This window comes from Tribolium madens, unplaced genomic scaffold, assembly GCF_015345945.1.
Source record: "Tribolium madens isolate multiple individuals breed KSU strain unplaced genomic scaffold, Tmad_KSU_1.1 Scaffold_19;HRSCAF=116;Tcas5.2_LG9, whole genome shotgun sequence".
NCBI lineage: Eukaryota > Metazoa > Arthropoda > Insecta > Coleoptera > Tenebrionidae > Tribolium > Tribolium madens.
The window spans coordinates 13,121,590-13,147,689 of NW_025400983.1; the positions used below are offsets into that span (position 1 = coordinate 13,121,590).

The 26,100-nt window shown below is 33.6% G+C and overlaps 1 protein-coding gene across 8 annotated transcripts in view; it reads right to left on the reverse strand.

The window, feature by feature from the left end:
* The window catches only part of LOC123015952 (RNA-binding protein Musashi homolog Rbp6), a 301,201-nt gene that overhangs the window by 138,165 nt on the left and 136,936 nt on the right, over positions 1–26,100 (reverse strand). For 6 of the 8 annotated variants that reach the window (XM_044416064.1, XM_044416060.1, XM_044416061.1 and 3 more), the window contains exon 3: positions 18,700–18,781. In XM_044416064.1, coding sequence (XP_044271999.1) covers positions 18,700–18,781 — 82 coding nt within the window. Of the gene's footprint in view, positions 1–18,699; positions 18,782–25,540; positions 25,682–26,100 lie in introns of those variants that run through there. The other 2 variants (XM_044416067.1, XM_044416065.1) reach the window with 2 other exon arrangements.

The window sequence follows — 26,100 nt, forward strand, 5'->3', positions numbered from 1 at the left end:
AAGGAAATTAAACTGAAATTGTAATATCGCAAAATCGTAGGAAGGAAATATGCATTAAGCTGATCAATACATCAGAGATATTAATGTGCTGCGCCTTCCCGCTTGATCCACTCTCATGCCACATCGCGAACCAATCAGTCGATGGATCGGCTAAGCCATTTGATAACCACCCCTACAAATACCTACACGCATATGGAAAATCCATTGCACATTTCCTTTTTAAGCTCATTATCAACACCAGGCTATAAAAATTCACCCAATACACCTTTTTAGTTTTTAAAGAACCGTCCTTTAGCAGTACGTACATGTTTCAAAAATCAAAAGAGAAAAACTTTCACACGTTCATTCATAGCAGCTGACGAATTAAAGTGACATCAAAGCGACTTCAGAAGCAATTTTTCCCTTTAGGTAAACAATAATTATGTTAAATACGTAGACAGCCTTATAATGCAGTCTCAGTTTATTCCTTCCTTATTTATTTTAAAAGCAGACAAGTACTCTAAAGTATGTATGACACAAGTATATGAGAAAATATAAATCAAAAAATATAACAGGCTATACAGGTGTCTCACCTAAGACTTTTCGATGTGATATCTTTGTTATTTGCTAACGGATTCTAACAAAATTTAAAATGTAGATTATTTAGTAGGTAAAAATAAATATCGCATTACAAAAACAATCATACTCTTAAAATGTGTCTTTTAAAAATGCTAAATTTCTTAAAATTTATATCAAATAGGGTCGTTACATCCATCGGAGTTTTTTTTTTACTTTTATACGTTAGAAATTACTTTACAAAGAAGCGATCCATCAATAAAATTAACTTGGAAGAATTTGAAATACTATAATTTCGATTATTAAGTGTGGGGTAGAATTTAAATCCGAGATAAATTCCCGCTTTACTACGTAACAATCCCAAAAACACTGACGACAGGTGTGACAGTGGCAAGGTGGAATAATATGGCAGATATTTAATCACAACCACAACGCTTAAATGTACTCATGTTTGGCATCATAATTATTATTGTATACACAAAACTCAGATATTAAAATAAACAAACACCAAAATATAACCTTAACACAGATCTGCAATCTACATTACCGACATTCAAACAGCCAATGAGTGTAAAGAATGGATTATTACCTCACAGCAAATAAAACGCGCGAGTTTTGAATTTTTTTCATTTTACGAGTTTTTGATATAATTTTTTGTACTTACTAAAATTAAGATTTCAAAAAAAAGAACGGAAAACATGGGTCAATTATTTTTAAATAAAAATTCAGAATATACAGTAAAAAAATATGTGCAACGACCCAATTGTTAATCGCCAATGAAAAATTCCATAAGCAAAAATCTGTTCTCGAAAAAAGTCCCGCTTACAAAAAAAAAAAGAATAAAATTGTGTTAAAAATGGCGCTGAAGATGCAAAAACATGGGCTGCTATAATTTTACCGAATTTTAGTCACCCCTCTGTCGGACAACAATGACATACATTGATATTTGACGTTTATTGTTTCTCCAACTTCAAAAAGTTAATAACGTAATTTAGGAACTGCATTTATTAGACTAACTATTTCAATACAACAAGAGATGCTCGAAGGTACCACCATTGACATCTTTGGTTCTAAAAGTTTTAAAGGTGTTCTAACTTAATTTACTTCAGGTTTTCAGGGTGGTACAAAATGGTATACTTGGAAACGTTACACTATTGTTTTAAAGTTAACTTCGTTAAAACAACTGGAGACAGTGTGCCCTCTTGATCGAGCACCTTTTACGACCTATTCTGAATTTCCTGAGTAAATGAGTAAACAGTGCGCAAGTTAAAAGTTGTTTTTCGAATCAGCATATATCATAGGCATCTCATTGTCTCCGTCTTTTCCACGTTGTCTTTTGATTTATGTCTTTATTAACTTTGTTTTACACAGTTTTTTTTTATAATTTGCCTAGTTTTAAGTATTAGTGTTAATTGTTAATGTTAGTTGGAAGTGTATTTAGTTATTTGGTTAACTGAATATAAAAAAAAACATTGACTACACCACTGTATTCAAATTTGTAGTGAGGAAAAAAGCTTGAGCGCTCACACTTTTGCGGGGAGCACAGTTTAAATACTTATGCTCCCTCCAGTGGTTTCTCCCTCCACGGTCATTTCTAATTAATACAGGGTGTTTACGGTCTTGAGGTTAAAATTTAAGCAAGATGATAAACACTGAAGAAGAAAACTAATATCCTATATACCTAAAATAAAAATTCTAATAACAAAAGTAAATCATTCATTTTGTATAATGTGTTTAAAAATTTCTGCTTTGGGTGAAACAATAGCTATTAGTGTCATTACATTGTGTTTCATGATAACAAATTTACTACTTTAATATTTGCAATCCTGTTAATAAAGAAGTCAAGAAAAAGCAAAACACACCTATGAAAAACCATATTCGAATTTTGATAAAAGCTAAGACAAAACCAAATGAAATGATGACAGTGTCAAAACTCTGAAGTGACTTTCCTCTTTCATTGGCGTGGATATAATTTTCTTATCAGTTCCAACAATGCAATTTTATCTTAATAAAAAAAATAATTCCTTGCATTATTAATAATAACAATTCTGTGACCTTTTTCTCTCGGTTACACTATTTCTTCACTTTTCTATTACCCGTGCAATTTTCAAATCAAAGACCGTAAACATCCTGTATAACATAAAAACTATGCTTTAAATGTAATAAAATTAAACCGCAGTATATAAAACAGCTCTAATAAAAAATAAAACGTTGCAGTTTTCTGTTTGTTATAAATGTTTGCTTTAAAAATTATAGCTTTGAGAACATTCACTGCGTCAAATTCGGTTGAATCTCAAAGGCCGCAAAAACAATAATCAGTGTCTACGGTGGCGAATAAAAATTATTTCATACCCCTTGAGAATCACCGCGTAAAATATTGCCTAAGGGCGGCAACAAACCTGAATCCAACTCTGACCGCACCGTTTCAGAATTCGTCGTAAAAATCAAAAACCGTACCGATGCACGAGTAGAAAGAATCCTAATCACATGGTCCCCACCTCCTAACAAGCTCAGCTCACACTGTCCAACCGCGCTGCATCTTCTTGCATTGTCGTTTTTATTCACATTCAATTTGCACCGAGACGAGCTTTTTATTTCCCAGCTTGCTTCTAAATTGTGCGAGAAGAATAATGCATCGCAATTTATTACATGTCGCGAATTTTCCATTTTAATAAAATCCCCTTTTCGCCAGAACACTCCCCAAAATGCAAAACCACGCATCATTCCTGATTTTAATTAGAATCAATTGATAAAACTGAAATTTGCTAGTTCAAGCTTGAAAAGAAACTGGTTTTTTAAGGAAAGTAGAAAACTATTTATTCATAGCTTTCTGCGAGAAGAGCTTTAGTTAAACTTAACCAAAGCTTCCATACAAAAAAAGACAAACTGAAATTGGTTTCATGCCAGAGGTAGTTGTTGGGAAATGTAATTAGTTTCTTGGGTGGTAATTCTACAAAAGTAAACACCGCGAAATATAAATATTTGTACGTTTAAATCTGCTTGTTCATCATTAATAATTATAAGAATTATTCAAACATGATTATAAGGGAGCGCCGATTACACTTAGTTCTAGTTCGTTTGCTGATAATTGTCACTTAAAATTCTGATATGGTGTGAAAAACAAGACTTAATTTAATTTCCTCCGTTATAGTTATTCATGAAAAAACTATGACCTGATAGCATTTTACTCTAATTAGTGGTGAAACAAAATGGGTGATCAATTTTTAAATTTTAATCATAGTAAAAATTACGCGTAGGACATGCCATTGAATAAATTAACACCGACTCGATCGTCATGCAAGTAATGTAAACTAATGGTAATGTAGATTACCCGATAACGTCATATATGCCTTTGTTACGTTCATTTACCACAAATAACAAGTAACTTTGTATTAAATCATTTTAATATATAATTGATAGACTTTGAAGAACCGCCGCCAACCTGGAACCAATCTAGTAATGGACCAAGCGCATCCTTCCCCATACAATTATCATGCTTAGAGACAGACAGTCACATAAATTACAGAGCTTTTTTAGCTCGCATTCCTATGTCTGTATTATTGATATAGTTTTCACTAGCTCATGTTCCTTCCAAAAAGTAATATTTTATTATAGTAACGGTTATTTGTTACGGTAATTTAGCCGTTAAAAACGGTTGGTCAAAAGTTAAATAAATTACAAGTCATGAACACTTGCTGCCGAAATGTGTGCCATAAAACGCTATATACGCCGTCCGATAAAAATGATTCGATTTTTATGGAAGAAATAAATTAACGAGAAATTGAGTTAAAGACAAACCACAAAAAAATATATTTTAAACAAGGTAAAACTGTCTATTCGGCAAAAGTAAACATAAAATAGTATTCTTGTAGTGGACATCACATATAACACGCCAACAAAAAAATATTAACTTTTTACGATAACAGTGAAAACTTCATTTCTTTACCAAATAGAAAATTTGTTTTTCTACGGTTCTGACAACAATAAACACCAATAACATTTATATACGGTCCACATTCTTCAGTAATCCATCTACACTTACATGTAATAAATTTATTTATTTGTTTCTCACTTGTAATCGTCAGTTCATAAGACACTGTATTCACCTTGGAAATTTCCCATAATTAGCTAACCGGTAAAGTATGTTACTTACCAACTGGCTAGCCAGTTATAAGTCTAAAGCTCATCATTTTTCGATTTTCGATTTTTCCAAATGTCAGAATTATTAATTTCAAATGTCAGAATTTCTAGAATTTTTAATGATTATAATGATTAATTTACAAGTGAAGAACAAATAAAAGATTCAACAATACCCGCAAGGTAACGAATTTTACTAACGGGCTTGCCTAGCGGCTCAACAGCTATCACCCTCCTATCGCTAGTAAAAACTGGTAAAAACTCTTTTATAAAATGAGTAGTAACGTTAAGCTAGTAACGTTAAGTACTATTTCTTCAAGCACCTGTACAACAATCAGTGTTTTTTATTTTTACTAGAAAACATATTTACGGACTATTATTACAACTTTAATCTGTTCATTCTTAGGTTTAAAAATATGCTTTATTATCTAGCCATAATGTACAAATAATCACAGTAATTATTTAACACTACTGTAATGGTTTTCCTATAATTTTACCAACAAACATTAATTATTTACTTATTTTGGCAATATACAAATTGGAAAACGAAATACGAATCTATTTTCACAGCGATTTTACAATGCATATCTTCCATGCAGAGTGAAATGTAACGCAGTAGAAACACCGTTTTTCGAAGCATATTATTTCAGAACAAGTTTGAAGACATCGGTGTCAAAAAATATACATTGCAGTACCTCAGAATTCATGCTGTGTCAATCAAACCAGAGAAGCTCCAGGTACGGCTATAATCTCAACTAAAACTAAAAGTCTGTTCTTTTATTTGAGTTACATCTTAAGGGCAAAATTGTGCTGTGACAAAAAATTTGCTTACGTAAACTTAGTAAACATTTTTTGACTTCGTCGACACTCTCGCCGTCTGGTGGTTAAAGCTTCGCCCCATGTTGCAGTCGGAAAATGTAATTTTAAAGATTGTGAGTTCAAAAAGTACTTTCATTGAAGCCATAAATATTTCACAACGATTAATACAAGTCTATGATCAGTGCACCAAAGTTACATTTAAAAAATTTCATTAATTTTTAAAGACGGCAAACTTAACTCTGCATACTCGCAAAACAAGAGGAACATTTAATAAAAAAACATAATCTTTAAACTTTAAATTAATTTTTCAGTGCTTTCAATATTTCCTGCTTCATTGTTCACTATCAAATTTGTTGAAGACTGCTACAAATTAAGTTAAACCCCTTTTTCATGAGATAAATAATTAAATCCTTTTACAAAGTATTTCCCAACTTTGCTCATTAAAAGTAAGACCGGTACTATGTTCCGCTTTGTAGCTAGTTGAGCCTGCAAATAAAAAACATGTTCTATTGAAGCCTTTAGGAAAATGTGACCAGCTGGACCAAATCAATCGAGGCAGTCTTGTTGCAACTTTACTATTCAAGAATTGAATCCAGGTATATTGGATATTCGCGTAACGTCTAAATGCCCAGAGACTCCGTGTCGGAGTGACTCGATTTACAAAATTGAGAACCTTCTTAAGAAAATATGCGACGTCTCAACACATCGTAAAATATAAGAGCGTTCTCACAGATAGTATTCAATAGTTCTTCCCTTAAACGAGTTTCCTGCACCTAAAAAAGTGCAACAGTTTCAAAAAGACAGATCGCAAGGGACAACATAGAGTTCTGGAAGCGGTAACACACGAAATATTATCGTTTTAATCCACTGGAGGATATGTAACAATCCGTTGACTCCTTTGAGGCAGTCGAAGCGATCGCAACACGATCAAAGACGTCGGCATCTAGCTCAATCGAATCCATGAACGGATCAGATCGATGAGTGGAACACAAGGAAATATCTTCACCTGTGACGAAGAATCAAGTTTAGCAAATGATTTAATTATCGGGGCCAAAAGAGATCCTACGCTTCACAACAATCAATATACGCTTTTTTTAAGAAAGCATCACATTCGAGAAGCCCGAACAAAGCAATTTTATCCTTAAGGGAGTCTTTCGTTCTCAAAAACATTTGCAAAATGTAAAATGATTACAACATCGATCTTGAAGCGTTCGTGTTTTCTTAACAACTCGACGCGTTTATCGAGTCCTTTCACTGCCATCAAGAGTATAAATTTTTCCCGGAACGCACACAAAAAACTGTATAATGAAAAATGAAATAAAAATAAACCATAAAAGTGAACAAATAGAGTAAGAGTTTTATGAAATTATCTTTGTTCTCTTAATAGAATTCCTACTCCGGCGAAAAGTTTCATTCCAAATTGATTTTAAACAAACGTCGAGTTATCGGATAGGGGAAAAATATTGGGAGATATTGTACGGTTTTCCTTTGTTTTTTCCCCGATTGTCGTTCCGGATCGACAACCCAAAGACGCTAAAATTTACTCCACTTTCTTGATAGAGCCAATATCAGGATTTGTCAAAATTTAAGTTTTCTTAACCTAGTTCAATACCCGTGTTACGAGCAATAAAAAATTACGACAATCACTGTTTTATTCTAGTGTTCATAATGTAAAGTCACGTTAAGGCACTTGTTATCAACATTATAGTACATTACACATGTGTGGACTATGTATGTATAATAAGTATCAAGCAAATGCAGTTACTCTAAGAGTTTTGATTAAAAATGTTTAAAGTAATTCTATTAGGTACTTGAAATTGTTAAACACTCAATCAATATATTTATTTTGTAATTTAGAAAATAAAAAGTTGCCACTCGTCTGTTCTAGAATAATGATTTATCACAATTTTTTTTAATAAATGTTTTTCCCTTTTTTTGTGTTCGTCGTTCAAATTTTTTGTTTGTTTTTCGCAAGTGTTAATTTCGTTTTAACCCCCAACATCATGAAATATGTAACAGTCTCATCAAATGCGGAAAAACAAATCAATCAGTAATATTTGTAGTTGCCGGCCTTCTGCAAAAAATACGTAAAAATCCGTAAAAGTTGTTTCATCAATCAGTATTGGTTTTTAAACGAGACGCGTAAAAAGCAGTGAACTTGCCCAGAACGATCAGTCAATCAGTGAAATTCACCGTATCATTCCGAGGAGGGAGCAAGGAAATTAGCTAAGATTAAGTGCGGTGACCACATGATAAATTGGAAGTGCAGGTGATAATCCCGAAGAGGTCTAGAGGTGGTGGCACGGACATTCCTCCAGACCATTAGGGCTAATCCAATCCACTATGGCATAATTCATCCGCGAGGTAATCAATCAATCAATGCGCCACGCTATCGTCTTGACAACATAAATCCGATTTCCCCTTCGGCTGCGCCCTTCAGTTCATGTGCCAACAAACGCAACAACCGAACACAAAAGATAAGCAATTTCACGCAAAAATTGCAACCACTTACAAATGTGAATATTCAACTGCATCCTCTCCTTGGACGCAAATTTAAAATACCAAAAATACTACCTTGAAAATACATAATTCACAAAAAAAACAAAATTCAACATACTGGATACAAATAGAAAAAAATTATTCGTGTAACAACACAAATAGCTCAGCAACTTATTAATACATAATGGCGTAAAATTTTATCGATCTGAGTTTTCTATTGTCACCATTTTTCAACTTTTTGTAAGTTATTTCAAAAAGGTGTGTTTTTCTTAAACGGAAATGCGGAACAAACAAAACGACAAAAACAAAGATAAATTCGGTACCGCTATACAAGGCTATACCTACAAGTGCCCGCTAAACATTCCCATGTATTTTCTACAACATCCCATAGTTCTACTGCAGAACGAAGCCTGACATTTAGCTTAAACATTTCTTTTGCCATACGGCCCTAGACGTTTTCCGTGGAGTTGAAGTCGAAACATCTTTAAAACAGTACTATTATTTAAGTGGAATGCCGCTGCCTTTACACCTAGACCACACTTCTTAGTAATGATCCGCGCTCTCGTTACTGATGTTGTATGTCGCAGCATAATTGAATTATAAAAAACAATGTTATCACATATGACATAGAAAATAAAATGTAAGTAATACGATTTCTTGAAAAAGATTAATTAAATGTCCCATTCACAATAACCCTTAATACGTGTACACTTTTTTTGAATAGAAGTGTACATAATTTATAAGTCACGTTTGCTAAACAAGATTTTTCGACAACAAACTGATGAGAATACGGAATAATCATGAATGAAGAAGAAGGCAATTACATTATTAAGCAAGTTGTACTTTGAGAAAAAATAAGAAAACTGACAAATTTAAAACTAAAGCTAAATAAAAATTTTCAACTTGCATAAATTTGAAGCTCATTTCAAAAATTACCTACACAAAATTTATTGCCACTTCTCATAATACCTGCTTGTACCTTTTACCTTATACCCATTTTCATTAAAATTCTTGTAACGAAGATTGCACTTATTGAAATCTGTGTCCAATGTGTTTATATGTAACACTAAATTCTGCCTGTAGACAAGAGGTAATTGATGTATGGCCTCAAGTATTGGTAAAATCATTTAAATAAAAACTTTACACTGTTTTATTTTGAGTTTCTATTACACACTTTTTAATAAAACCGTTTCAAAAAAAACTTCAGGAACGACAGTCTTCTCAGATTCTCGTCAACTAGTCATTTTTTCGATTCAACTGATGCGATTACCATTGAAAGCTATTTAGTGTAGATAGATTACTAACACTACACTGCATAAGTACCTTTTGATATTTTTTCAATCCTGTGATTACCGGTTTGTGACAAATCTTTCGTCGTAAAATGAATGGGCACGTTCGTTGGCTTTTTGAAAAACTTCCGGATCATTTGCTTCACGTTCATGTTGTTGTTCTCGTCTATAATTGTGGAGAAGTTGTGGGAAAAGCCGTCCGATTAGGATTTCAGCAATGAAAAGAAGCGAACGGGAAGAGCTGCAAAGTGCAAAGTCTGTTGACCTAGATGGTGGGAAACGGTCATGACGGAGTGAGGCGTCGTTGGGTAGGTGGTCTCCAGACGGTAGTTTGAAATAATGAATCTCGTACCTAGCACACAAACACATGATATTTCTCCACATAGATGCAAACAATCGTGAAATAAACGCCTCACTGATAGAGCGCACACATACATATCTAAAAGAAATGCAGTCATGAATTTCATAAATCTCTGTATTTTAAACCTGAGTCACGCTATCAACTTTGTGAAATTTCCATACCGCATGCCATGAACCCCGTCAATTTTATTTATTGGAATTTTTATTACAAAGTCCGACAATAAAAAGGAGCAGTTAAAAATGTGCATAAAAGTTATGATTCGGTATGCGCTTTTAACGTCGCCTTGATCTAGGACAGGTGATTAGTTTTAGCATCGTGGAAACTCTTTAATGGGGTGCGGCTCCATCTTGTTACATCGGAGCGATGTAAGAGCAGATAAAAAGCAATAAACAGACGGATTAAAACGGACATTTTCTATTAAAAATTTAAAATAGTAGGAGACTGGGAAATGCATACATAATGGAAACGGTTTTATACATGGTAACGTTGAGCACAACTACGGTAAAAAAGACAACAACATTGTGCTTTAAAGTGAGATGATTTCAAAACTGATCAGCTTTTTGACTTTGTAAGTTTTTATCTATCTCCCACAAAAAATGTTTTGTGCAAAACCTCAAAAATGCATCAAAATCACGTTGAGAAGTAAAGTTATATTTTTACAAAGAAAATGTTGAAACTGATTCATTCAATTGATTCCTTTTTTGTACTAGTCCACACACGTTCATACGTAGGTAATTTGTACCTAATCAGAAAGAATACATTAAAATGTCATTAGTGTGGAGTTTTACGAGCTAAGATTGTGGATTCGTGATACAAGAAGGCGGTTTTTATTCCGACCGGAAACTGTTTGCCGACTTCCGTTGTTTTCTTATTGCAGCTTACTTCATAACTCACAGTCAACTTTCTTATTGATTAATAACGACATATTTACATCGCTGAAATGTTCCATCATTTTATATTAAACTGGATTTCAGTTTCTAGAGAAACACGATTTATCAACGAAAGGAAGTGCTGTTTCCTTTTCGATTTGTTTGTGTACGAAAACCTATTCCATCTAAATAACTTGATGAAATTCAATTTAGAACATTTTAATTAGAAAGGCGCAAAAAATTTAAAACGATATTCGAATAGATAATTGCACAAATTCGTATCTTTTTTCTAGAATTTTGTAGTTTATCCTTTAGAACAAGACAAAATTTCTTACTAACAAATCGCCCCATTATAACTGAAAAACAAAATTTTAAGAAAGTAGTAGAGAGAATGAGAATTTTATGCAAAATGCACATAAAAGTTATAAACATTGAAATAGGTATATAAAAACTTTGTAAAAGATTCCAATTCTCCCAAAATAATATCAAAATTCAGTGGTAAATCTAATAAGAGCTGAGAATATCATAGATATTTCATTATACAAAATTCACTTGCAAATTGTCTAGTCGAGTTCGAGACAATTGAAACTTTCAGAATAAAACGTTCAATTTTTCCTAATCGCCTAATACGGCTGCATTTTAATACTTTGCATTATTTCTTCTTTATATTACAAGGACAATGTATAAAAAATATGAAACAAAAATTAACTATAACAATATTTATTATTAGATACTTGAAACGTTTGTTAATTCAGAAAATTTTGAATTGTGTCAATTGTTTCATTTATTACTCGCACAATTTAACAAACAATAGTATGTAGAAAAATAAGAAAACTTACAAAAAAAGCTTGAAGTTAAATGAAGGGTTAAATTACTGCTCTTGATAACTATAGTTATATTCTATTCCAAAAATTACCGGCCTGTTTGAGTTTTCTAAAAATAATTTTACTTGATAATAATAAAATCTATTTTATAAAATGTCATTTTTCCAATTTGAATGTTAAAAATTTCGAAAAAAAAATCGCTATTATGAGTAATTCGATTGATACTTTAGCAAGCGTAAAAGCGAGTGCTATCAATAGATGATTGGTACCAGTAGTAAACAATATTTCACTATTAATAACAATGAGTTTTATTAATAACAAAAAAATGCTAATGCTTGGTTAAATAAATAGTAGACAAAAAAAATGCTCGAAAAATGTCTTCTTGCACTGTGTTGGTAAACAACTATTGCATACCTTCCAAAAGCTTCTTTTTTTAATAGAGAAGTATATCTAAAGAAAGGTTTGGAATAGAGCATTATTATTGAAAGATATGTATTGTATGGAAAAATTAAATTCTGATGTGAGTTAAGTAATTTTGTTTTCAATGACCCTGGTATTTCCAGAGTACTTACTCATAAAAAGTGATTACTACGTTTAGTAAGAAAAATAAAATCGTCCAAACAATTCTATTCTAGTGACGATTATTCGCTCGGTATTAAAACCACATACACGCATGTCAAGTTCATCACTGAAATTACAGGGTTTCAACAATCTGTCTCTTTAAATTTATAACCGAGCAGTAATTTCGCTGATTTATATGCTGCTTAAAGCAGCAACACAATGCACTGTATTGTCGTGATTTAATTTAACGACGAATAAGTTTATTACGATTTTTGCATGTTTAATGCATCGTCGAGATTGAAGAAAAATCGTGCGATGTGTGCGCGATATAATTTCCGTTAGGCTGGTGTGTCTTGAACGAGTCGAGTCGTGCCAACTGTGCCGTAGAGTTTTACATTTCTGAAAACGCAATAAAAACTTGTCGGCGAGTAGTTTCGAGTATTTGGAAGTTTCGTTGATGTGGACTGGGTATAATGCGAGTGTTGAGCATGTTGTTAAACTCGAGATAAATAATTCATAAATAAAATTTAGAATCTCATTCTTCCAGCAAAGTGACGCCTATATAAGTCGAATCCAATTTCGTGCCAAAGCTAAAGTGAAGAAAGTGAGCGCTGTGTGTGTGTGTGTGGACGCAGCTTCAGTTCCGGTCACATCTATAACAATATTAAAGTTTGAAAGGTCGACGGGGGTCTTGTCAAGCGCAATGGCATGGCGGGCGGGCAAGGGACACACCAAGACGACAGAAGACAAGCCTGCAATAACAGCCTACTCCATATGTAACGCTCATGTATATTCACGGAGAGAACAAAGCCCCGAGTAAACAATGATAGCGAACGCGCGTCTCAGACGGAGCGCTATCTGGCGGACCCAGCGAGAACATTACCATAATCGGATAAAGCTTTCGCAATCATTATGACGGCGATTAGGACGCGACAAGATACCCCGCACAATGGTCATTGTGCCAGTGCTGATTACCCCAGACACGCCCTCAAACTCGAGATCACCAATTAAAAATTTTTGATAATTGCCAACACAACACATTCCACTAACCCCAATCTCACGTACTTGAGTCCAATTATTTCGTGTTTTTGAAGTTATTTTTCCAAGATTATTTTACACCATAACTCACAAATTGGTGATTTTTTTTAAACATTGTTGCAAGATCTGTCGTTACCGCTAACTAAATTCAAAAGAACATCACTCAAGAGATGTTCCGACACTTTTGTTCCTATATATGAAACATAGCAAATACGTCTATCAAACAAAATCAATCCATTTTGTGTTATAATTCCGTAAGCACTTCTTCTGCTAAAGAAGGTCGACACAACGTAAAAACAAATCTGTGAAATCTTATCAAAATCCACAAGCTACTCGTATGTCTAAAAGACATTAACATTAATTAACATTTAGAGTAATACCATGCGATCAAAAAAAATTATAAATTAGAGTAGGCGGTGATTAAAGTCCTTCAGATGGCAATCCTGATTTTTGACATCAAATGTCAGCGGAAACTTTGTCAAGTTTGCGTTTTATTCATTTTGAGTGAAATAATCTTTACTTTAGAGCAGAAAATTTTTAATGTTACAAGTTATTACAAAAATGCTGTACAAGACGAAAACAGTGAATGGTCCTTTTCACTTTCAGTTTGTGTGGGAAATTTCCAGCGCAGATTCTCAGCCAACGTGTTGTCAACTGTAGAATATTAATCGTCGCCTACTCTAATTTACTTTTTTTGATTGCACGGTATAATCCTATACCAAGTGGTGTGACACCTACTAAATCAATTTCAAGTTTTATTATTAATTAAATATTATTTGTATTTTTGAAAAATTATGTATTAATATAATAATTACACAATTGCTCCTTTTGCCCCCCGCCTAACTTCCTACGGCATTAATCTTCAAAATCGTATAATATCTGGATGATAAATACACGATTTTGCGCTGAAAACCTCAAGCACTGCTATTAAAAACGCTTCCACCTTACGTAAAATTAAAAGCCAGTAAAATATTGTTAGTAGACGACGCGGGCGTTTGTTACCTTTAAAAACAGCTCATGCAATTAGCGTCGACAACATTATTTTTAAAAAATATAGAAGGTGAAAAGTACGTCGACACAGGTGTGTTTCATTAACCGTGAAATGGGCAGCGCTTGAGTCTCGGATAACGATTGACGATATACACGCCAAGACAAAGCAAATATAAAACCTTTACTGATGTGGCAGACAGGAATACCGGAGTCGCCTCCGGCCACACCAGAAATTAAACTGAAGTGTGCGAGCAATTGCCTTCCGACAGACGCCTTCGGAACATAACTTAAAGTGGACGATGACATAACTCACACCCAGAAGAATTACAGCAAAATTTATTTTCCTTATATTATGATACCATTATAAAGATTTGAGTCAACTGTAGTGGGTGAAGAAGTGGGATTCAGTGAAATGTAAATTTGGTAAATACAAATGTGTGTGTGAGATGATTTGCAAATTTTCGATCGGTTAAAGGAATCCTCAACCATGTGCAATTAGTATTAATTAGTATTAACAAATGGCATAATCTAGAGTGTGGTTAACGTATACGGATAATTCCATACATTCAAAGAATGTCAAACCCGTATTAATCCAGTGCACTCAGAAGTACTCCAGCATTCTCCAATACGCACTATTGTCACGGAGGAATTCAGCTGCAGAAGCAAATAATTTGGTACTGAACTACAAAACCTACATTTACGTATTTTAATTCTCGACCCCAGCTGCACCAGTGACTTCTTAGTAGATATATTACCACCAATAATACAATTTATTTCTTATTTTTGTAACAGACGAAAACTCAACCATTTTAACATATTCTTAACAATGAATAAAAAAACATTAATATAAACATTAAGGAAAATAATAAAAATAGAAAAATAAAAAAATACAACTTGCAATATAATTTAAGATAGTATAGGGTGAATTGTTAATTTTGTGTACTTATTGTAAGGGTGGTCACACAAATGCTAATGGTCGTCATCATTTGTGCCAATTTAGGTTGTGTGCAATGTGGATGTATTAATAATAAATTGTAATTCTCAGGTTTTATGTTATAGAGGTCGGTCGTGTAATAACCCATCATCCACGTGTAGACCACGCACATCCAGAGAGAGCACCTAAACCCAAGTAATTACATAGTGTTATTGCTGGTGGCGAGATTCCTAGTTGCAACATTACCTAGTGTTCATATTTCCACGACACCTGCGGCGGACCTCCACTCCGCTCTCGACCCACCCTTTCTATATTAAAGTCTGGAAGTACACCGGCACGATTCGACTATTTACTCAGAGCTGGGCCAGAGGACGAAGAATACAAATATTGAAGATATTACGGCACGTTTCGAGCACATATAAATGTTTAGCTCTCAAGACACAGATTTGTTGGCAACGCCACCAGTTCCAACATCATCAGAAATGATGGAGCAGACAAAAGACCACTTTACACTGAGTGGACCGCAAATGCGTCTAAACGCAATTATTACCCGCAAACACGTTTTATTTACACCTAATGAAATGGGGCCGGAATTTTACATTCGCCGGAAAATTAGCCGTGAAACTTTACACGCCACTGTGGATTTAATCAAGGCGAAGCGTGTAAATTTACAGATTGGTTAGTGGAAAACGGCGCGATCAATGCTCCTTTTTCTAAATGTACCGAAAGCTAATTCGCAAGACCAAAAAAAAAAGAATTGTATTTTCTATGTTCTTTACAACTTTAAAATGATGGCTCAACGGATTTATTTAAACAGCAATTTCAAACAATAAAAGCTGAATATTCAGGAATACTAGACTTCAATTTCTCAACTAAAACTGTAACATAGTTATTCACAAATAAGAAGCAAAAAAAATGAACAACACAGTTTGTTGTTTTCGATGTGAACTTCTTGAGTTAATAATGGTCTATTATGATGGCCTTTTTTCTTCTGATTTTCAATTGTATAGAGCAGAAAAATTATTTAATAGTGTTGTAGGTATACTGGGAATGCAAATTATGATCTCAGTATCAAAAGTGTAGGTTTCATGCAAAGAGAGTGGTAAGCTGATGAGAAATTGATCAAAAACAAGACAAACTGCACTGTGATAAATTGTTAGCAAAATGATCGTTTGAAAATTGCTGGTTCTAAATCGCGAGTGTCAAAACTGGATCGTAAATTTAAACAACTCCATACAAGTAAGCATCGTCAAACTATTGTATATCTCTTGTTTGCCAACCTCTGACCTGATTAATTGGGAAACCCGAGCTGGAGCAGATTTGTTTTGACATTCCTAATCCTCCTGCTTATAACAACAGCTCCGGCTCGTTCCGAGTTATTTATTGACGGTTTCGGTATTGTGATTCACCCGTTTGACAAATGCTTGGAATATTTTTCTGAAACGAAACGTTTTTTCCGGGAAATTTACCACTGTTTAATTAAAATTGTTGTGAATTTGAAAAGCGTGCATCAATCTAATAAAAATGTGGAGGATAGCTCAATAATATGAGGATTCCTGAGAAGGTTAGGAACCGTGCAAAAGCCCTTCCATTCTGGCTAGCAATTAGTTTCTAAGCAGTCCGTTAAATTGGCGGTGCAATGGAGTCGTTACACGGAGAGTTCCGGCATTGAATGGCCTCGCGATCGGACTTCACGAACAAAGTTAATATAAATCGGACACAGTATGTAGCAGACTTTGATGGAACGGTCCAATTTTAAAAGGGCTCTCTGACACGCTACAATAGCATACGAGAGAAAAAAAAAGAGAAAAACACAATCTCGACTCGTTTAATCGCTACCTGCGTTACATTGCGCCGCTTTCATTACATTTTTGACGATCGCTAACACAATTACCAATTGCAGTTAATTTCATTGTTTCCGCTCTGTCCAGCCGAACTAACTGAATAATTGTTAGGACGCTCAAATCTGCGCTTTCCGACGAAATTTAAGCCTCATGCAAAACTCAATAAAAAACATAAGCTTATCAAAAACGTATGTTTTCTTCCTCGAGAAATGCACAGTAACGAAGAATGACTTGCACAATACGCTACAAATGACATCAAATTCGCCGAACAGAAATCTGATTACGACAGAATGAACCTATAGTTTGAGGTCTGCTCGTTGTTATATCAAATGTGGCCGATTGTGTTGCCTCCAGTATAACCGAAACCAATAACAAATGAGAATTGAAGCCGTTTTAATTATTCTCATTAACAACTTGCACATAACATCGACAACATCGTGATATAGCCGTTTTAACCCGACCGAGTTAAATAATTAAGCAAACGAGATTCGTTCGCGTTGGAGCGTTTTGTGCAAAATATTAAATGCATATTTGCGGTGCATTTTAAAGGTAATGAATGCTCCCAGAATGCACATTAAATACTATAATAAATTCACAAAATTGCCTCATCGATGTATAACTCGTTTTCAAATGATCTGGTACAATTTTATTGAACCACAATTATTTTTGGATAACACTAAACCCAAATGGTGAATCGAAAACTGGACCGTAAAGACACAAAATAGCGGAAATTTATCGCTATCATATATTCATTATTGGCCGCAAAATGATTATCTCTTTAACAATAAAGCTTTTCATTAATACCCAAGGCAAAAGACACGGCCAAAAGACTGACAAAATCCCCGTTTTTAAATAAGCAAAAATTGCATAAAATTGTGGGAAATAATGATCATCTTAAGTAAATTAAAACCTGTTTAAACCGTAGAACAAACTTACAAAGTTGTATCTACAAGCTCCATAAAAAAGCAAATGCTCTCCGATTAAAAATATAAAAATAATTGGGTTATTATGAATTTATTACAGTGCAAGTTCGATCAAACTTGTATTGAAGTTTGAAGTAAAGTGTATAAAACTTTTGAAATAACTTTTATGTAGCAGTCATAAATTTGATAGCTCTAGCTTAATAGTAAAACAATTCAACACAACACAAGTTGCTGACTCAAAGCAAAAGCCCTTTCTTAAAAGCTCGTATGCTAAGGCATGCACTCTAATCCTGGTAAAAACATCGAAAATCCTCAGATTTGAATATCATTAATGGACGATCTCATTGTGTCTCAGTTGATGTACAACTACTGCTAAATAATGGAAGACACAAAACACTACTAGATAGGCAACTATAACTAGTAACACTAACACCTAGGACGAACGTTGCATGAGCTCTACATCAAAGTGATTTAATGTGAGACCATTGCAGGAAAAAGCCTTTGTAAATGTTTTATCCAATCGGTTGATGATTGGCTATCATTTCGACAAATCCTAAAATAAATTTACTTACGACTAAAGGCTTGTCGAACTCTAATAAATTACAACTATTTGCATCTAAATATTGAAAACAAAAAATTGAAGCGTGTTGTTGATGAGATCATTGCAGATGGTGCTCGATGCAGACCTACCCGATATGTTATTTAGAGCGTGTGGGCCCTCGAAAAGACTTTTTCTGTTAAGTGTTAAGCTATAAGTAATTAATGAAATCTCGAGAGTAAACTTCATTGAAGTTGGAAAAGTTTGCGGTTCGGTCTCGGCCTGCTCTCTAATACAAGTCCGAATCTATTAAAGGGGCGATACGTCAAAAGGATGGATAGAGTTTTGGAGAGTATCAGGGATCATCACATCAAGGAAACTAAGTGAACAACCCAGTTTATCCAGAACCACATCAGTGACTTAAGTTAATTCATCTCCTGGAAACTTGGCCGGAGCGAGAGAGTTGAAGTTCAGCTTAGTTTACTTGACTCTATGCGATTTGTTTGAAGGAAACTTACCTCGACCGCCGGGTGGCAGGATCTTTCATTACCATTACTTCTGTTATGTCGCCGTATTTACTAAAGTATTCTCTTAGGCTTTCTGAAACAAAACAAACATATTCAGAAACAAGAACTTACGACAACTCATTACAAGAAATCATTAATGTGACTTAAAGTTACTATCACTACTTTATTTACTCTATTGTAGAAGCAACAGTTATAACTTAATAGATCTGTTCTCTCTTGTAAAGAGTACAGCATGCCAATGTTTTTACCAACTAATAACATTCCTAAAAAGAGGACGTCGCACTATGTAATCCTCTTACAAACCATTAATCGCTCTTCATTGTGTGATCAAATAGAAAATAAAAGACAATTTTCGATGCAATACAAATTCAAAATTCTCATTTCTACGTTGATAACATCTAGACAAATAAAAAAATACACGCAAAACCTGAAGATCTATTAATTTTATAATAACGGACATCAGAGTCATGTGTCATTGTCTTTACTTCCTTTTAAAGTTCTAGACCCAACAAACAACTTTTAATAATTTTTAGGTATTTTTTTTATCATAGTACTATACAAATTTTATTATTAAGCACCCGGCGCACCGGGCAAATGATATAATTCCAATAGTGCAATAATATTCCCTGTTTCATACAACACTTAACTTCTATTCTAAGTCCTTGTTGAAACCTCAAATGCCTTATTATCTTGTAAAATTATAACATAGAAAATTTAAAATGGAATTTTCTTTCAACAGTACTGAATAATTAGCGAAACATAATTCGTTGGGCAGAAAATTTTTACAATAAAGCCATTCCAATAACTCACTCTTTGAAATAAAATCATATAAGAAAGTTAAAAATTGTTTAATACATTTTACGAATATGTCATCAACAGCTCATGTATATAAATAATTTCTTTGTTTTCAAACATTTATCAAATTGTACACAACAAATTTGTTTTAAAGATGTTTTTCATTATAACATTTTGTTTAACAAATTATTATAAATTGAAATTTTCAAGTGAATAAACTCACTTGAAGTTTTTCGCGTGTGCGTTGTGAAAGAACAAATCGGAATTTAAAAGTTGGAAAAACATAAAACAATGTGAATTTATACCAATATTTTCTTGATATAATGTGTGCATGCTTAACGTTCTGTCGATAAACGGCGTTTTATAGGTGGGTCATTATGCTAAAATGGGGTGAATTCTAATGTAAATATCTTCCAAAAACAACCGTCACTATATATTATTTTTACTACCGTATACTGATTTTATATGGTACAAGTCCCTGAAGTGTTTTAAATCTAAAACCCGTGAACGTTTTATCAAAACTTGGTTACATAAGAGCATTTTGTTGTAATTTATAGTAGCACATAAAATAATAAAATATTTTTATGTTGCAAACTTGAAATATGCCCCCGGAATAACCCGAATTGAATAAATATCCACTACACTTTAGAATGCAATAAAATATTCCTAAAACACCCTTAAAATCGTGAAATAAATAAGGAGAATTTAGCAGGCGTCCTTGCATAAAGCATTTCTTTGAGTCTCAAGGAAAGTTCGGAAAATATAAAAAATACAGCAACAAAAATTGGAATGAAAAATAAAAAAACTTCACCAAACGTCCTGCTCCATTAAAACTTTCGACATAAAAATGAGCGAAAGTGAAAATAATTCATAAAGGAAATCATAGAAAACATAAAGTATAAATCACGGATTTATATGAAAATAACTTCTGTTCCCCATAAAAAATGTCGTGCGTATAAAAAGTTAACTTTATAAGCACTAAACAGTTTAGAATCGGCCTCTTCTAAGTGAGCTAGGAAATGACTCTGACACACGAATGTAACGGAAGCATTCAACAAAGAAAAAACGGCACCGGAAACGACATTTTCAGATTAACTTAATGATATAAGTTACATAACTTCCAACAAAAAAATTCGCAACTTCTCATAACTCCCAGTAAAACTCTCCTCATCAATAAATTGACTGAAGCTAGATATATCCATCTGTATTGGCATCACCTGTCCAATAATAAAATCATCCAACTATCAAAAATACCATCAATGGTCAATCACGAAAAGGCAAGATAGCAGGAAGGGCCTCCCCTTAATCATTCATTTCCTGCAGTCACGCTTACTGATGGCCCAAGTCGACGGTGTGAAAGTAATAAATTTAGGTGCGGCTTACAACAATGATAAAGTCGAAGAAATGAGATATTAAGTAAAGTAGGGCCGGGCCAAACGTAATTCTACGTGCGTGCTAAAATAAGCGTGAGACGAGTGATTAATTTACAAATAAAAGAAACTGAGGCTATCCGCGTTAGCGCATGTAATTATTTTCATTCGCACTAATTAAGATAAGTTCAATAAAAGCTACTTCTAATTTAGGTTAATTACAAACGCGCCGCCTGTAAGACTTCGTAAAATTCAAGGTATCATTAATCAAAAAAATATTTTTCATCAAATAAAAACTTAGCAGTCTAAGCAATTTCGTTACCTACATATTTAGAAATTAATAGCCGCAATTTAGTTGGACGAACTCAAACTGCACGAAAAAACCCATAAATATGATTAATACCATGTCATAAAAAGAAAAAATATAATGTACTCTGGGCAAGAGCCACATTTGAACCCGCCTCCCCTTCATATTATATTAATCCAAAACACGTAAATCCCGGTAGAAAGATCATTATTTCAAGAATGTTCGTACAAGTTTTGCGTTAAATTGGTTAAGTGTTGCTGTTTTAACAGAAACAAACTTTTCAAGAATACAAACTTCCTATTGTTCTTTTTACTACAATATAATACGTAAACAACTGCGAGAGATAAATATCTTTTAAACTAAAAGTTCGCGAATTGATCACGCTGTCATATCAAATTCGACAAAAATTTCTTGACATAATTTACATCGTTGTGCTCCTGACTTATTACACGAATTAGCTTGATGGAGCGTTTTAAGTAATGGTCGCCACACAGAAAAGCCAAGTAGCAATTAATTTGTCATTAACCGTGATGAATTACAGTACCACAAACGAAATCATCTCCAAATAGCCCTGTTTTCAGTAGAACAACACCTATCTAATCGACTATCCAATCGCAATTTTTTACAAAATTAAAACGCTACTAACTATTAGTTTTTGCAACATAATACTCCGAATTAATTTTGTTAAGAGTGAAGGTAATAAAAGACATGTGAACAACCACAAACAAGCTAAGAATTGTTTTCTAATATTGTTTTCTGAAACTCTGAAAACTTGAACTTGGGACAAATCTGCATTTTAGATACACCATTTGAAAGCGATTTAAGTTCTGGGAGATCAAATGTACGGCATTAGACTACAAATAACAAAAATTACTGCATTAAAGGAAAAGTTTGTTTATTATTTTCGTCAAGTTAAATAACAGTTTATTTTGCTTATTTGGAGTATTGACTCCAAATGCAGATATGTTGGACCTAAATCAGGTTTTGTAAGTTAATTTTCAACAGAATAAGACATAAGATAAAGAGAGTCGAACTGTCAGAAGTTGCAAGTTGTCTGAAAACAGCAACTAATTCAAGTCGTTAAAAGAATATCAATCATAATTAACCATTATTTTTTTTGTTAAACTCGGCAACATTCAACTCTATGAAACTGACGTGCCAATTACGTGATATAAAGGTGAGTGACTAGCATTAACTTATGACTAGCTTCCAGTCTATTCTCAATAATAGGGTAATTATTATTACTGACATTCAAAGTTTCACATTACCGTAATTAAATTCACGGCAAAAATTAATGCGATTACAGCAAGTAAACGTATGTCAAGTCCTATACATTTTGATTATTCAAGTTTTGCATGAATCGAATGCAAAACGAGCTTATGAATGAATCAAATTCAATACACACAAGTTAAAATATTCTTTGTACTCTGTATCGGTAAATGCAGCAATTTATAATCCATGTGCGGCAAAGATCAGACAGTAACTGCTGTGACAGGCCGAGCTGCGTCTACAAGAGCATTATATAAAGTTTTCCGAGTCCTGAAACTTTAAAAGTCGCTACGTTAAATTCTACTTTAAGAGGCAATCGCCCGCCTCGAATCGCACTAGTGGAGAGCTTTGTGTTCGTGTGCGCATTTTCTTTAACGTTATTTACTTGTTTCACTAGAAAAACTTTCCTCTTATATAAACATTAAATTGCATTTACTGGCCGTTATTGCCTAAGGTTCCCCTTCAAGTCCGACATTAATTATTTTTTCTTGCCAACACGACTTTTTATTGCCGAAAATATTTAAAAAGCTAAAGAGCTCACCGATAAATTTTGGGCCGAAATAAAAGTGTTCCATTTTTAAACGATGCTGTTTGGTGTCGCTAAATTTCATCACGAAGCTAAATAAATATTAACAAGGTGTAATATCGGGAATCGTTGCGCCATTTAGAATAACAGCTCGAGCCAAGGTAATGGTTTAAATATTAATAAAGGCGGCGCAGATTTCAAGTCAGCTGCGGGGCATATTTTATGAATAAATAACTACAAAGCTTGACTTGAGAGTGTATATAAAAGAGATAAATCATAAATCGGAAGCTTGTTAACTTATTTATCGAAAAACAATAAAGCCAGTTTGAAAACGATGCATTTCCCACATTTTATAGTGTATAAAATAGATAACAAACAACTCTAGATATTGACTCTTGCATACAAATTGGATACGTTCAAATATAGAAAGCTCGCGTTGAACATGTAGCATTCAAAACACTGCTAAATATTAAAATAAATCCGCAAAACTCCCAGCGCCAATCCCACACACCGCTTGTGTTTAATGAAATAATTGAAAGCTTTAACAAAATTAAACTAAACTCCTCAGAAATTTCAAGTGAAATTGTTTCAGTTCCGAGACGTCCCGTGGACTTGGAAGTTTATAAAAGGCCTTTATCAATTATGAACATGCGAAACGGCAATATTCTGGATCTGGACCCATTTATATTTCAATGAAATTCTCGCGTAATTTATTCCCTTGCTACCTCGCAAACAACTCGAGATATCGATTCAATACGTTAATTATTTCGCTTACGTAATTTCCATTTCAGGTGCAACTATTATCCTTTTTTAATTTTTTTAGAGAACTAAATGAAACGCTTCGTTAAGACGACAAAGTAGTTATTAAAAAATATAAACGAAAGCTTAACTTCTCATTTAAAAGTTTTAATTGGGAAGTATACCTATTTTATAGTCGCCGGAAACGATGACATAGCAACTACCGACAAGGACGTGTGAATTTTTGATAAACGTATTAATAGAATGAAATCATACAAAATTGATTGAGAAATTGCACTGTATAAAGCACGCTACTCTAGCATTGTTTTTCATTTTAAAACTTAACAAGCAGCTAGATCATTGTAATGGCCTATAATCAAATAATAAAACAAATTGTGTATAAATGTGAATTATTAATGCTGCAATTACGACAGACGTCTAGATAAATGTTTACCCTCATTTCTAGTATTTTTATCAAAATTAAAGTCATTAAACACTTACCTTTATTCACAGGATTAATAGTTTTACCAGTCCCCTTTCATTATCGAGTTAATTAAATAAAAATTATAAACTACAACTAAGTACATATTTGATTTTCATTTCTTTTTTTCAATTTTTAATTAAGTACAACTACTTAATGTCTTATTAAGATCTAAAAAAATGTCAAAAAATTCAACACTTACACTGAATATTAAATTATAATTGTCGAATAAATGCTGCAGATTTGCCACAAGTTTGTCTTCAATTATTTGCTGCAGAAGGTATAAATAAGAAAATCAACTTTCTGGGTCTCGTAATAAAAATCCAGCCGATTTTGTGACTACACTCGTCACAATGTTCAGCTTAGTGCACTTAAACTTTACAATTGCAGATGCATTCAGAAAAGGTCGCGAACAAAAGCTGAACCAGCACATAAACGCAAATTTCTTTTATTCTTTATTCGATTTCGCCCGAAGTTATTGCCGCCTGTCATCCAAATAATATTTAGAAAATTCAAATTCGCGTTGTCACCGATACTTTTTTTATTTCCGCACACGACCCGTCCAAGGCATAAACGAGAATTATTGACCTCTATATTCGAATCGAATAAAATATTACTGAAATTGAAAATTCAACTCAAAGATCTCACGCCAAAATCCTTTTAAGCTTGACCTTACAGTACAGTAACCTTAAGAGTGTTATACGCCTACCGCAAGGTTTATACTTGTCTTACATCAGGGATGCGCTATCGTTATTGTGTTTCGTTGGGGTTGTGTCAATCCAGCGAATTACACTGGAACAATATTAATTTAAATAAGTTTAGTTAAGATATATAGCTCCTGGTTGTCTTAGAGGTTTTATTGCCGAAATGTGGCGGGAATTTTTAATTTTGACTAAATCTGTATACAAATTGTTGTCATTAAAGAATTTTGATGACTTCAGTTTAAAAGAACGTATTTTGTAGACTCATTATGTAAAGTACTTGGTTTAATTTAAAAAAGTTGGTACATTTAACGGCGCCACGTGTTATGCTCGAAGTACCTCGGACACGTATAACATTTGTTACAGTATTATTTGTGATAAATAGAATTTTTCCGTAAAAAGTTAAAGAAAGTTAAAATACGCCAAAAACGTGCTCGTAATACTGATCAGGCTTCCGCATGTATGTAATCCGGCGTCCAATGAAAGCGGATGAAAAAATCCTGGCACAGTAAAAGCTGCGTTTTGTCGATTGCGATGTAATATAAAGATCGAGCTTTTCCGTTTTTAATAATCCATCATACCGGCTGACGTTTTTTATGCACGAGCATGTTCGTTGTCAAACACAATAAGACAGGGTCGACTCACTCGGTTCGCCAATCTAGTTTAGTGTTCATATACTTTTCCACTTTTCTTTTTTATTGAAAGGCAATTTCGAGACCAAATTGAAATCTTTGTATTCTTGAACTCGACGTGGATGCCACTCCAAGTCCGATATGTGATCAGATTATGCTTGCTATGCTATAACCTCCACGGACCAATTCCTCTCTCCTTCACAGCAGATCGGCCCAATAGGACCCCACCGATACGAATATATCCATAGAGGATGGCGCCACGGGTTATAAAATAAACCACCATCAACATTTTTCACTTCACTAAACCATTTCTAATTCACGTTGCAGCCCTGACCTGAACGAAAACAAATCTCGAAACGGAAACGTCAATTCTGACAAATCATCTTTAAAACAAACACATCAAAGTTAAAAAAAGTTATGAATGGATACATAAAAAATATTTTGCTAACACAAGAATAACTAACATCTAGAACAAAAACATCTATTACATACAACAAAATACAGTTAGTTCGAAAATGATTTTAAATCAAGTCAACTATAAAATGTAAATATTAAGTACCGCTTCGTTTTTGA